The sequence below is a fragment of the Pempheris klunzingeri genome, chromosome 13 (genome assembly GCF_042242105.1).
Source record: "Pempheris klunzingeri isolate RE-2024b chromosome 13, fPemKlu1.hap1, whole genome shotgun sequence".
Lineage (NCBI taxonomy): Eukaryota > Metazoa > Chordata > Actinopteri > Acropomatiformes > Pempheridae > Pempheris > Pempheris klunzingeri.
In genome coordinates this window covers 19,296,971-19,311,043 of record NC_092024.1, presented here as the reverse complement: position 1 = coordinate 19,311,043, position 14,073 = coordinate 19,296,971, and the positions used below count along the sequence as shown (strand labels likewise).

Below are 14,073 nucleotides of genomic sequence, written 5' to 3'. Positions count from 1 at the left end.
GTCTTAGACGTGAGACACCCTGAGCTACACCCCCCCCTCTGGTGGATCCTGGTATAGCCTGTGTTTGGTGTTGCCAGGAGACTTCTTACAACAGAAACAAGTCTCTGCTGTATATTCACTTCCCCTGCAACATCTCTAATTATGGAAGTTTTTGAAAAGTCTGACGAGGTATGCTAACACAAATGCAGTAATTTGAAATTTTTTTTTACCAGGCATGAACAACATTGCATTTAATGTTGGCAGCTTCTTAACCAGGATTTAAATTCTTTTGCATGCAAACAGACATAAATGTAAAATGCTCTACTATTTAACTCTACTGTTTTAACTATCCAATGTTTTCTTTTAATTATTAGCTGGAGCAGTCTCATGAGAGGGAGAGGCTGAAGATGAGAATTTGTGTTTTGGAGGAGAGTGTGAAGTCCTGTGAGGTGGAGTGTAAAGCCAGCAGGGAGACGGTGCTGAGGCTGGTGGCAGAACTGGACCGAGAGAGGAGGAAGGCTGCCTGCAGTGCAGCAGCACTCGATTCACTCAAAGTGGTACTTACACAGCTTTTAAACTCCCCTAGCTTAAGTGTGTAGTATAATTAGTTGACAGCACACCCAGCACAAATGTGTGCTGCAACTCTTTGTGGTGTTTTTGTCTCTGTCAGGAGTTTGACGGCCTGGTGGCGAGTAGGAAGAGTGTTGAGGTGGAGAGGGACACCCTAACAGAGAGGCTTGAGGCCAGCAAGAGAGTCATAGAAGCAGCCAGGCGAGAGTCGCGTTGTTTGGAGAAACAGGCGGAGGAGCTTGAGAGAAAGCTGCAGTCAAGCCAAGGAGAGACCCAAACAGCTGAGGAGAAACTACAGCTGTTCCTGAAAAAGGTGGCAGAGCTGCTGCAGGAGAAATCTGAGAATGTCATTCTGCCCACAGAGAAAGATGTTTTACATGGACTGGATGACCTCTGCAATAAGGTGAGGAAGCCGGGATTTCTGGCACAACCTCACCTACTTCCAACATGCACAGAGAAAGGAAATAGTCCTAAAAAATCAAAACTCCAGCAACACTTGTAATGTGAACAATGTTATTTTTCTGTTACTTGATTAATTGATTGATTTTTGATTGATTGATTTTTACTTAAGTACAATTATCAATAGCACAGTTTGAAAAATAAAGTGTCAAAAGTAAAAGAACTCACTGTGCTGCCATGTTGAATTGGTACTAAACTAGTTGATTATTATATCTAATGAAGAGCTAATGGTGCTTTGGTTCACTTTATAACAATGCCTTGTGTTTTCAAGTAAAAAGAATTAGCTCAAATAAAGTACAAGTACCTAAAAGAGTGCTTGACTAAATGTATTTTGTTGGTCTCACACTGGACTCCACATTTACCCTTAAGTTAAATCTTTTCCATATCTGAAACATCCTCACTAACATCCTTACTGCATTTTTTGGAGACAGTCTTTTTCAGACATGGAGGCCAGGCTGTGCCGTGTCTCTGAGCAGCTGAGCGAGCGGGTGGAGCTCCAGCACAGTGCACTGCAGAGGGCTCAGCTTGCAGAGCAGCAAGTCCAGAACCTGCGGGAGAGACTGCAAGGTGTGGAGACTGAGCTGCTGACAGCGGACATGCATCGTGACGGGCTGAGACACAGCAAGCAGCATGTGAGTTAAGTCAGAGTAGTGAGGGAATACAAGTTACAGTTACAGGTGATTATGTAATATAAGCTTTTGAATGAGTCCTTAGTTCTGTGACATAAATCCAAGTTTACTCTGAGTTTCTTTTAACAGTATGAAGAGTTCCTTGAACAGCTTTCAGAGACACTGAAGGTTGACAGTATTGCTGTGGATCTTGGCTTCGACATGAGGCTCAAACTCATCCTGTCGCGAGCAGAGCAGCTTGTTAAACAAGAGACAACTGCTTTGGCGGAGAGCAAAAGTCTGACCTACAGTCTGCAGAGAAAGGTAGGCTACACAAATAGCTAGTGGATGCATTACTGGCATTTGGAGGGAAATTATTGTCATCATCTTTAGATTATACAGGATGCTTTACACAACCAATCACAAGCTTCTTATTATCAAGATGCCATCTTTTATTTCAGTAGTGATAAAAACCTCTTCTCTAAATGCACAAATGCAAATCAGTTGCTTTGCTGACATGAGTAATATTTCTTTTCCCAACAGTTTAAGTCCCAAAAAGACCAACTAGAGAGCAAAGGACTCCACATCCAGCTCCTGAGGAAGAAGGTGTCTGAGCTGGAGGAGGAGAAGAGGAGCCGCTCGGCGTTGGCTGTGGAGCGAGATGATGCTCATCTGGAGGTCAGGAGGCAGCAGAAAAAACTGGAGCGTCTCCAAGGCGAGCTGAAGGCCACCAAGCTGTCCAACACTGAGCTCAAGGCCCAGCTGTCCCACACCAATGAGCTCAAGGTAGAAGGGAGAGGGGTTCAGACCCGAATTCAATCCAGAGGCATTTTCACCTCATAATGTATCACGTGTTTGTGTATGGGTGGATGAAAGGAGGGTGTAATGCTTTGTAATTATTCCCCAATTATGTAAAGCAGGTCGGTTCCTAAAATAATGTGTATATTTATTTGAGAGTAATAAGCCAACCTCATAAAGCCATTGAATAACCGTTGCTTCACTAAACGCCTCTGTCTGACGTGCCAAGTTGAAAGTCGTGGAACAGAGTCAGACCACGCAGGAGCAGAAAAAGAGGCTGGATCAGCTGGTGGAGGCGAAGGCCAAGGTGGAGAAGAAGCTGAGCACAGTGAGCTCAGAAATACAGAACTATGAGAGGAAGACCAGAGAGGACCAGGAACAACTGAGCACCCTCAGACAGAACCTGACTCAGCTGTCTGAGAGGGAGAGCGAGGTGAGGGAACAATGAAGATGACGTAGAAAGTTCATTTTCATGCCTGTTTCAGCTTCTACTGATGTTCACAAAACTTAAAAAGCAACAAAATCTTGTTGCTGATCTTCTTAGCATGTCAGCACATCCTGACAACACTTTTAGGTGTGGTTAAAGAGAGAGCAGTGAAACATTTCTTTTCAGTCTGATGTTAGATTAGGCTTTAAAGCAATCAGTATTTTTTTGTATGAACTATTTATCACATGACTACAGCATGTGAAAGAGGACATTCTTAGTCATAATCACAGAGAGAATTATCACCCACCTATGTAGTTCTCTTCTGCTCTACAGTGTTTCAGGGTCTTTTGGCTCATCATTTTGGTTTTACGGCCCACAGCTTCACTGTTTTGGTTCACTCTCACCTCTCTTATCAATTTTATTTCCACCCACAGGCAACTGTTGAATGATAATGTTGTTCTGTATCTGCTGGAAGTGTAAACACTAACTAAACTAACTAAAAAGTGGTAGCATTTGTGTATTTGTTGTGTTTATAGCTTGTTTTACTGCCCACAAATGTCCAACAACAGTAAACTATAGCTTTAAATATCTTAAACACAGATATATCCTTTTGTCTCCTCTGTTCAGTTGGTAGATTTCCGGATGGTTGTTTCACAGATGTTGGGTCTGGATGCCAAAGCCCAGACTCTTCCAAACTATGAAATCATCACATTTCTGGAGACTCTTCTTCACAGTCATCATCACCATCACCACCTTCATCACCACGTTAATATGCCCTGGCACTGTCCTACTCACCAGAGGTCTTGTCTCGCCCAAGTCCAGGACCTCCGTGACAGCTCCTCCTTGGATCTTTCTACCTCCAGGTCTGCTTATCCAGTGGATGCTGTTCCCTTTCATGAAGCCTAGATTTACACATTTATGCCAAACTGCACTTAAAATGTAAAGCTACAAATGTGGTCTAGAAAGTATATGTCTATCAGAAACCATGTTTTTCTATTTGTGTGTTCGGGAAAGGCTCAGTATAAATATGATTCACTGAACAAAAAACAAATATGTAAAATCACATTAAAGAATTAAATAAACAGACAATTATCAAAATGAGGATTTGGCATTCATTGTTTGTGATGGTTGCATATACATACATTTTTCATTATTATCTTTTACCATTATATACACATTTTAAATAATCCTGGACTGTTATACATTTGATACTGAACTGACAGTCATACAAAATATACAGTAGTTCTATATGTCATAATTCTCAATCATAAAGTCGTATTTAATGTTTTGTTTAAAAAATAAAACAGCAAAATGTATAAAGACCATGGATGACATATGTTAAAGGTTAAACTCTTGAATTGTGTCTGGCTTTGATATTAAACACATGACTTGGCTTAAGTTAATGTCACATGAATCAATGTAATTCAAGTTAAAAATGGACTGTTTACCACAGACACAATGAAGGATGTAAGTAAATAAAAGCAAAGATCAGAACTGCATGCAAAAATACAGGTAAAAAAATAATTGCAATGTAAGATATATGAAATGTTATTTTTTGTTTTGTTTTTACAAATTTTTGAGTTACAAGCAAATTCACAGGCGATATTTCAGCATTTAACTTTGGTGCTATCCACTGAAAGATCTCTCAGAGAAACACAACATGTATGTGCCACTGAGGTGATCTTCAGTTCATTCATCCAGTAATGTCCACTGTGGGCAAAAACAGTTTCTTCAGGTTTGTGACACCAAAGATGCTCCTTCATCGACACAGCATTACACAGAGTAACATAGTGGGATGCTTGATCCTATGTGCTACACACGGAGATATTAATTGGAGATGCCAGCTGTTTTTCTGCAGTACAAATGGATGACCAAGATCACTTTTTATTCCCGACATAATTGACCATTTAATGGATATCAACGCGATTCCAATTAAAGTCATACTGATGCAAGAATACTGAAACTAAAGGCTCTTGCAGCCAGCCTACACTGGAGGTGGTCCGTTAGTGTAGCTGAGCATCGGGTAGAAGGAATGAGCAAAGTTGTTGGACTGAGAACAGTAGTCCTCCTCAGTTATTGGCAGCAGGAAGGCAAAGACCACTAACAGGAGCAGGAAGAACTGGAGAGGCAGCGCCACCCAGAGGACGCGCCACAGAAAGGAGGACCCATTACCCGGCGATGCCTCTGAATCAGAAGGGAAGGAAGCGGATCCAACGTCGCTGTGAGACCTGCTCACACAAACACACGCATTCACAACGCAGCACAAACTGACGTTTAGTTACTCACATCGATCAATAAGAACATGCAAAATCTGTTCTGATACCTGGATCCCTAATTTCAGACCTGTGTAATCACATTATAGTGGCAACCTTGAAAGAACCAAATTGTTTTTTTTTTGCTCTTCAGAGAAAATAACTGATAAAATAAATTAGTCTCATTCAATAAATAAACAGCCCTTGAACGGCTCTGTAATTTAATATCCTTATCGCCTTATGTTAGGTGTTGTCCACCAATTTTCAATCCAAATAAGATCTCAGTTCAGTGGCAGGAACTGCATGACCATGCTGTGTTTGAAAGAGATCGCCAACATGGTTCAAAGCAATGTTGGGACAATGCTTCACACTGTGATCTACATGCTGACTGATACTGGGTGGATAAACACAGTCACAAAGACGGTCACAAAACAGTTTTCAATGCATACATATGGTACAATCCTGCACCAAACAAAGACATTTAATATATGAGCTTGCATTCCTTTGCAATCAGATGTTAGAATAAGAGACAAAAGGCATGCTGCAAGTATGAGCTGAATAGTCACAGTATTTTTTAAAAGGACTCTTTGAAATTTTGTGTCCTGTTGAAAAATGCAAAGCATGCCGAGGAAAGAAGAGCACAGCAATTAGAACCAGCTTCTTTGATGAGGCAGTTCAGCTAAGCTTTTTTTTTAAAAGAATAGTTTTTGGAGGTTTGTTGATTTACTTTCTTGCTGAGAGTTAGATTAGGTAGTTGATTGCTCTCGAGTCTGTGTATTAAATGGGGAGCTAGTTACAGGAGACAATTAGCCTTGCATAGCATAAGGGCTCTAAAAACAGAAAGCTCTCAGCAAGAAAACAAATAAGCATACTATCATACTATTATTTTATCTGTATCATTTAAAGTCACCATCACCCTCAGTAAAAACTGTCCTCTTTGGCTCCAAAGGTTAGAAGCCAGGGTAAATTAAAGGGAATTATTGTAAAGACGCTTGCAAGCACCCACCTACTGTGAATTGACGACAATGGATGTATTTCTTTAAATTAGGAGAAAACAGGCCTGTAGTACTTTCTGGTCTGCCGCCATCAGTATGTGAGTGTGTGTGTGAATGGGGACATTAGAAGCAACATTGTATTGTCTGGTAAGATAGAAAGGTGCTACACAAATGCAACCCATCTACCATTTATTATTTAGTTCATTAGAATTAGCATCGAGAATGCATGGACATTAGTAATGTATGATTTACATTCAGGTTGTCCTATGTTGTTACCAAATGTGCCCCTTGCCACTTCACAAATGGAGACCAGAGAGGCAAGACTCACAGATGACAGACTGAGGGGGTGGGAGATGGCAGATAGTCGGTGAGAAAGCAGCAGAAGAAGAAATGTCACACACAAGAGCGAGAGAGAGAGAAAGAGAGAGAGAGAGAGACAGAGAGAGAGAGACAAAGACAGAGACAGAGAGAGAAACTGCAGCCTTTGCATTGTTCATTGCAGACATTTACTGGCTCGGCAATTTAAGAAAAAGGGTGTGTGTGCTGAGTAACAGCGAGCGAGTGTTAGATATAGAGAAATATTTGCGTTATACGTAAGAAATGCCCTCTGGTTAGCAATATTAAGCAGCCGAGGACATTGGCAGAGAAAAGGCCTTGCACCATTCCTTGTGAAACTCTTTTGCCAAGGATGTGTAGGCTGCATTTCACCTCATCACCTAGCCTACACAGAGCGTCTAGACGTACAGAAGATGATGGAATTCACTATCATGAGCTGCTAATCAGGTATTAAAACCTGAATTTTATATTTTTTAAAACCCAGCTTTTAAAACACAGACTTGGGGAGGATGAGAGAGCATGACATTGGCCTCCGAGTGCATCATGGGCTGATGAGTTCCATTATCTTCTGGGTGTGCTAGAAACCAACAGAAAGGTACCTGTGGTGTGGACTGCTCACAGAGGGTCCAGGCTGTGACAGACTACATTTGCCCCGTTGCTGTTTGCAATGAACAGGGGGGGGCGGGGGTAAAAGAAAGAAAGTATGTTTCAGTCCAGGCAAATCAAGACAAAGCTACCGATGAAGAAATCCCAAAATGAAAGAAGAGCAGCAACAAAATCATATGTGAAAGTGATAGATTTTGTAATCCTTGATGACAAGGAATCTGGCTTTTCAAAGTGCACGACTACTTTGAAGTGCTTCCACTTGTGATGCAACAAACTGACTGCAAATAGGAAGCTACAAATTATGCAACATGATGCATGAATTTCTTTGATAACAGTGACATTTAGTGACATACACATAATATAAGCAGTGACATGCTTATTTGGACTGATATTTAGATAAATAAGGAATCAATACTGATGCAAAAAACATTGCTTTCTCATTCTTGTAGCCTAAAATATAAAGCAAATATGATGTCATGCTTTCTGTCATGATAAAACCACAGTTTCTATGCTTCTTTTGTAATTTAGCAGTTTCATTATAGCCAGTATTCCTGAGAATAACACTACAGGGATCAAACCAAAACTAGAGTGAGAAGAAATTAGAGGAAAGTCTAGTGGGAGAAAAGATTTGTGGGACAGATTTTTTTTTAGAGTGGAAATACTGGAGGAGAAAAGGTGACAACCAGGGCAGAACTGCAAAAGTCATCCGAGAAAAAGAAGGAGGAAATAAAAAGTTAGAAAGAGAGGATTCCCCAGTTCTCAGGCAGGGTTCGCTCTGGGAGTAGACAACAAGCAAGAAGAGTAAAAGACTGGGAAAAGGTTCAGAATTCAGAGGAAGGGAGTGTGAAGCGAGTTGTGGAGGTGTAGAAGGGTGTGAGAAGAGATCTTGGGATGGTAGGGGTGAATATGGTTTTCAACGGGGCGTTTGGGGCACAAGTTCCAGTATGCACTATCTCAGAGGGGCAACCCATCACCTGACTTTTCATTGAGAAGCGTGCAAAGTTAGGTGTGTACGTTACCGATCGCCGCCGACTTGGTGTACTCCTTCCTGATACAGGACTGAGGGAACCAGATGTATCCAGGTCATCTGCAGATGACCAAGATGACAGATCCTGACAAAGGAAACATTTACACAAAGCGAGAGAAATCAAGAGAGAGACCGTGAGTGCATGAAATATCCGACACTGGAAGGCAAATAGGCTTGTGTTCACTTTGGAATTAAAAAGTAAACACAAAACTGCATCGGCAAGGATACGAGTATCAGGGCTGCACAGATAACGCTGCACAGGTATAAGGTAAGTGAGGATCTACCTGTTGACTGCTTGTGATGTCCAGAATCTTGGCCAGTTCTCTGAGGTCTCGGGTCACTTCCTTTAGCAGCAGTTTGAGACGGTTCCCAATAACATGGACCTTCTCCTTGGCCTCCAGGCATTCGCTGCCCTGAGAGTTGACCAGCAACTGGAGGGACATGTCTTGTAGCGAGGCGACTTTGAGCTGGGAGTCCAGCAGCTCCTGGCGGATTTGCTGTAGGGATTATGTGGGAATTAACAAAGTTGAAATTAATACTTATATACTAATACTTATATTAATACACTTACATGGATGGTATTTATGTACTGCACAGATTATACTTCTCTACCGTAAGTGTTTTATGATGCTCATGGAGAGTGTCACTGTCCTGGATGGGGTCAATGGGAACCACCTCATTCCTTCTGCGGTCGATGTTCTCCAACCAAAGGAGCAGACCATGACTCATCTCATGGAAGTCCTATTAATGAGATGTGGATCGGGACAGTAGAGATTCATATGAGCATATTACAGCTGTATGAAACAATCTCATATTGACAAAAGAAAGGGTGTAAAGAAGATGACTGGCACCTACTTGACATTGCATAAGAGCTTCCTGTAATGAAGACCTCCACTCCTCCAGTGAGCCGCCCAGTTTGTCCCAGTGGTTGTTCATGTCTTTCAGTTTGGCCTGTAGCTCTCGGGACTCCTCTGTGTCTGACTGCACAAACTCAGCACTGCACAGGTTGATGGACAGCACAATAGCCTTGCGCTTGTCATAAGCCTTCTGCAGCTCCTGCAGACAGGCATTTACGTTTCACAGTTAATTAATGTCATCATCAAGAGCAACACACAAAGCATGTAACAAAGAGAAAAACATCTGATTTAGCCAACAATACAAGGAACCAAAACAAGGACTAAACTGCATGTAAAGCAATAAAGCTGGCCAAAGGCATCAGGTTGCTATGTTGAACCATTCATACAATCTGCAATCATTAAGATCATCATTACTGAGAGGCAGAAATGATCAGCAATGAAATAGTAGATGGTAAATGAATTTAAAACCCTTTTAATTCCAGCTAAACAAGCATGAGGGAAACAATAAGATCTGATGCTGTGAAGATGGTTTGTCAATCAATTTAAAAGGACTACATCCATGTACCATTGGCCTTCGTTTGTATACTTCATTGAGGCCATAAAATTTCTGAAATCTTATATATATATACACTGAAAAAAGGAATGAAAAAAATTGACACAAAATTACATACATTCAAAAAAGATGTAAGAAGAAAAACGTGATTAATCTGCAAACAAAGGTTTTACCAAAATAAAAGAAATAATACCTTGAGCTTTTTGATGCGCTGCTCAATTGTCTGGATGTCGGTGCTGAGGTCCAGCCTCCGCTGCTGCTCCAGCTCTTCCTCCGTCTCTCCCAGCCACATCCAAATATTGTTCAGGTCAGAGATCAGCTGTTGCCACTGCTGCTGGTTCTGCTTTGTGCGCATCTCTTTGCTGAGGTCCTGAGCCTGCAGGAGCTCCCAGCGCTCAATCACTCCTAGGTTGCAGGATGTAAGAGAAAAGATTCATTATGTAAGCTGAATTCACCAGAGTTTTAGCCTGCTGGATAAAAGCCCAGCAACATTTACACATTTAAACCCTTTCCTTACACGTTCATTCATTTAAATGTATGATAATGTAGAATACATGCATGCAGAATAGGTTGTCATGTAGTATTACCTGATGTCTGGGACTCTGAGCTGCTGGGATCTGCCAGTCCAGACACTGTGTCTTCCTCCTCTTTCAGCTCAAAGCCCATCCTCTTCACTGTGTCAATACTGCCACGGCACTCACCCAGCAGCCGCATCTACAGAATGGATATATCTTAGGTTACAGGTACGATTTTGTAAAGTAAAATCAGAGTAAACAAGCTATATCACATATTCCAGGACAGGACCTAAAAGGAGAAAGTAACATCATAACAAAATATGATAACTATTTAAAAACATAAATAATCATATGTTTCTGTCTTATAACAATGTGTTGGTTGTTACATTGCATAGTAATCCACAGAATTAATTATCACTTTATATCCATATCTGCTGCTATTGCTGCAAAAAAATTCCTAAGGTGTTTTTTTGTTTTAGTTTTTTTGGTCTGCAGTCCTCATTTAGCTGTAGAAGCAACACATACATATCCCATGTACGAGGCATCCAGTTCTGTGCTTGTGGGTGTGCGACTGCGGCTGCTATCCATTTGTTGCAGGTGGTAACGGCTGGCGTCCAGCGGGTGACTATGTGAGTCCGTAGAGGCGACGTCCCCTGTAGACACAACATCACCTGGTCATCTTTGATCATAATGGTCACTTGAACTACAACTCAGAAGAGATTAGGCCCCGTTCAGACAGAGAAACACAAGATGTGGAGAGCTAAAAATGGGTTGAAAGAAGAAGTAGACAGGAATGCAGATTGATTTCCTGACCACTTGTCACTCATGATGCCTATCCCAGTGTGACAAGTGGTTGCTGCTGCATTTCCTAAAAACTTTTTTTTACCTCACATACTCAACAAAGCAGCAGAAAACAAATGAATCGCTCTCCTGTTCTACTTTTGTTAGGAGAGTTCAAAAGCATTTTTCTTCCACAATATGTCTCTGTGTGAGTGGAGCCTACAAAGAGTTTTCTTTAAACACATCTGTAATCCAAATTCAGACTTTCTCATTGTGACACTAAAACATGCTTTTCTGAAACATAAAATAGATATTAAAAAACCCAAAGAAGTTAGCTACACAGCACACAGCAAACTAAAGTAAGAAAGCCAGTTAGAAATAAGGGTTAGGCTGAATTCCATTTCAGTTCTGCCAAAAATAAGAGGCCAAAGCAGACCTGGTGAATTAAAGAAATAAAAATGGAATTGACCCTATCCCCCAGTGTTAGAAAGTGTTGCCATTGGCTACAGTGTGTGCCTAAGGTGTGTATAAGAGAGGAAATCAACACAAATCAAAGTCCAAGGCGGTGAATAGGCTATAAGTGTGGTATCACTCAGAGTGCAGCTGTTATTTCTGGCCCCAAACGCTTGTGGCATGCTGAGGTCTGCTGTTGCCTACCAGTGGAGGACCTCAGAGTTTGTTCTGTAAGTTTAACATAGGCCTCAGGGCTCTCTGGGATCACTACATCTGGAAGAAACATTATACAGTACACACATTCAGCAGTGGGCATTAAAATGTTTGACTCCATTAAATGATTGACCCGTATGATCATGTGATTTTTAATCTTGTTTAATGCACCACCAGATGGATGGAGTCTGTCACAAATGTAAAGGACAATATACTGTATTGACAACATGTTGTGTGACAAACCTTACCCATCCAGCATCTAAAATAAAACATGTCAAACATTGACAAATACTCCTTGGTCCATGGCTAAAGCTATGGCTGAAAGTCGTCTGACATTTGGTGCTACATTTGATTTTTCTGAGATGGTCTCTTTGTACAACTTATCTCAAGTTACCTAGGCTTGCTGATATTTAGTCTCTTTAGCCTCTTATGTTTATCCTCCCGAGGGAGGGGGATATTGAACATCAACTGTTTGATATTTAGTGTCTTGCTATAGTAAGTGGACATAAATGGACTGATGAAAGAGAAAAATATTATCCTGCTACACATATGTTTCTGACTTTTCTCTGTTCTTTGCTTTTTTCTTGGGAAATACTGAATAGTTTAACTCTTTAAGTCTAGATGTATTCACAATGAAATCAAACAATTATTCAAGTGAACCAAAATCTTTGGAGGAACTTCTTATGGCATGATTAAAGCGAGGGCTTTCAACTAGACACCTTTAAGAGTCACAAACCGAAGACTGGATTAAGGAATGCTCTCCCTTCTCACTGCAAACATTCTCTGTTTTCTACACTTCTAAATCAACCACCATGCCCCATGCTCCATTTTTCAAAATCACAGTTTTCTTAAAATTCTCACTATTACTTTGATTTTAAGCAGTAAGTAAGTACTGTGTGTGTCTGAAATCTAACCTGACAAGGCTGAGGCAGGCCGCTGGAGGAAGTCTCCCTCCTCACTCTGCTGCTCTCTCAGGGCCCTGCTTGCACTCTCCAGCCCGCGGCTCAGGTCATAGTCATGGTCCCACTCAAGGGGAATGGAGTCCACGCTGGCTGGGGTGTCCCTGCCCGAGCGCTCAGTCCTCAGCTGGGCTGCCAGGGAGGCTGAGCGGCCGGAGGAGGGCAGAGGTGACAGTAAGCCATCCCCCAAACGCTCATTCCATGGCAGGCTGGACAAATCACCAGGCTCGTCCAGCTCCAGCTCACGGTCCGAGAATGACACCTCAGTGTCATCGTCTGCAAGCTGAGGAAAAAGTTTATGACTTATACAGTGTGTGGTAAGGATCTGAGTGCTGAAAAGATGATATGTAAACCTCTATTTGGTTCCTGGAATTGTACCATAATAGATTGTGAACTCCTGGAAAAAAATCTTTTAATCTTTTCTATGCTCTTAATCTCAGGTCTTACAGGAAGCCGTATGAGCTTTTTGTAGTAGCGCTCCACTCGACCGAAAACTTCCTGACAGTAGCGCTGCAGCTCTTCCAGCTCCTCCTCGATGACAGCAGCATCCAGAGGCTCGCTCTTCTCTATCAGCGCCTCTCCCTGGTGAAAGATGTGCTCGATCTTGGCTGTAGTGAGGGAAATCTCCTGTTGAAACGACTGAGGAGGAAGAGCACCGATAAACAAGTATTCATTAATTCTGTTTTTCATGTGAAACACAAGATTCTTTCACAGTCTCAATTTCAAAATGCATGACCGTCTCCAGATGTTAGTTTCCTAATTTAACTTAATAGTTATCATTACAAAAAGTTTGTAGATAAGGATGTAGATAAACCTTTCCAAATATACCGACAGCTAGAAATATCAACTTCTTTTCAATACATATTTAGGCCTTCTACATCATGAAGTAGTAAGAATGCTTGAATAGATTATCACTTGATCAGCAGTGAACTGTTTTTTACTCAATTGCTCATTCTGCCTATAGAAATAAGAAATAAAATGTTAAGTGTACAAGACAATCTCATGTACCAAAATGTTCAGGAAATCTAAAGCTACCATAAATCTAAAAATATAAACACACATAGTTTTTCAGACCATGTGGGACTGAAATATTGTCACAAACCCACCCTGAGTTGTTTGATCTTGGCCTGAATGTCGCACTCAGAGAAGTGTTCGATGTTGGTCAGCTGCAGGTCCATCTCTGTCAGCCACACCAAGATACCATCTCTGGCTGTTTCAAACTCCTCTCTCTGACTAATAAAGTGCTGCATATTTGAAATGGAGATGCTGCAGTTAGAATGATCTACACTCTCTGTGGCTTCATTAGTAATTGATTTAACATTCAGTCATACAGGCAAAGCACAAAGACGATAACATCTTAAATAGAAGTGACAAGAAAATTTAGATTGAAATTTAATTTAGATAAAAAGAAATTGAGATTGTAATAGTGTATGTACCTTAAGCCTGCGGAGGATTGATGCCACCCTCTTCTGCAGGTTGTCCCATCGCTGATTGGCATCGTGAGCCATCTCCCTCAGACGGCAGGAAGAGTCAGTGCGGTTTTCTCTGGCCAGGCGGCGGTATTGCTTGTTGATTAACTCTAGCTGGGTTAGGCTTTCATGGACTTGCCTCTGGAAGGCCTACAGAAACAAAGACTGTTAGTTATATGGTAATAATCAAAAGTGCTGCCTTCAAGGTAAAATGTGT

At 41.4% G+C, this 14,073-nt stretch overlaps 3 protein-coding genes across 3 annotated transcripts in view; 2 read left to right on the top strand and 1 right to left on the bottom strand.

Annotated features, from left to right (window-relative positions):
- Positions 1–14,073, top strand: part of fbxo30a (F-box protein 30a) — an 89,917-nt gene that overhangs the window by 34,114 nt on the left and 41,730 nt on the right. The window lies entirely within an intron of this gene.
- Positions 362–3,847, top strand: ccdc170 (coiled-coil domain containing 170). Its single transcript, XM_070842916.1, has 7 exons — positions 362–536; positions 650–952; positions 1,440–1,640; positions 1,767–1,940; positions 2,160–2,402; positions 2,644–2,847; positions 3,469–3,847. The coding sequence occupies exons 1-7, from the start codon at positions 387–389 to the stop codon at positions 3,745–3,747; spliced, it is 1,554 nt and encodes a 517-aa protein (XP_070699017.1). The 5' UTR covers positions 362–386; the 3' UTR covers positions 3,748–3,847.
- syne1b (spectrin repeat containing, nuclear envelope 1b) overlaps positions 3,940–14,073 on the bottom strand; it is a 78,047-nt gene continuing 67,913 nt past the window's right edge. The window contains exons 134-147 of the mRNA XM_070842275.1: positions 13,824–14,006; positions 13,494–13,631; positions 12,835–13,026; positions 12,343–12,670; positions 11,420–11,488; positions 10,508–10,635; positions 10,055–10,181; positions 9,661–9,872; positions 8,913–9,113; positions 8,670–8,798; positions 8,342–8,554; positions 8,050–8,142; positions 7,024–7,082; positions 3,940–5,069 (exon numbers count right to left, since the gene is read on the bottom strand). Of these exons, the coding sequence (XP_070698376.1) occupies positions 4,826–5,069; positions 7,024–7,082; positions 8,050–8,142; positions 8,342–8,554; positions 8,670–8,798; positions 8,913–9,113; positions 9,661–9,872; positions 10,055–10,181; positions 10,508–10,635; positions 11,420–11,488; positions 12,343–12,670; positions 12,835–13,026; positions 13,494–13,631; positions 13,824–14,006 (2,316 nt within the window). The 3' untranslated portion in view covers positions 3,940–4,825. The remainder of the gene's footprint in view (positions 5,070–7,023; positions 7,083–8,049; positions 8,143–8,341; positions 8,555–8,669; positions 8,799–8,912; positions 9,114–9,660; positions 9,873–10,054; positions 10,182–10,507; positions 10,636–11,419; positions 11,489–12,342; positions 12,671–12,834; positions 13,027–13,493; positions 13,632–13,823; positions 14,007–14,073) is intronic.

Bases quoted from the DNA above. Each gene is read 5' to 3' on its own strand.
- ccdc170 (XM_070842916.1), top strand. From the start codon at position 387: ATGAGAATTTGTGTTTTGGAGGAGAGTGTGAAGTCCTGTGAGGTGGAG. The intron at 953-1,439 runs GTGAGGAAGCCG...TTTTGGAGACAG, and splicing joins TGGATGACCTCTGCAATAAG to TCTTTTTCAGACATGGAGGC. The intron at 1,641-1,766 runs GTGAGTTAAGTC...TTCTTTTAACAG, and splicing joins TGAGACACAGCAAGCAGCAT to TATGAAGAGTTCCTTGAACA.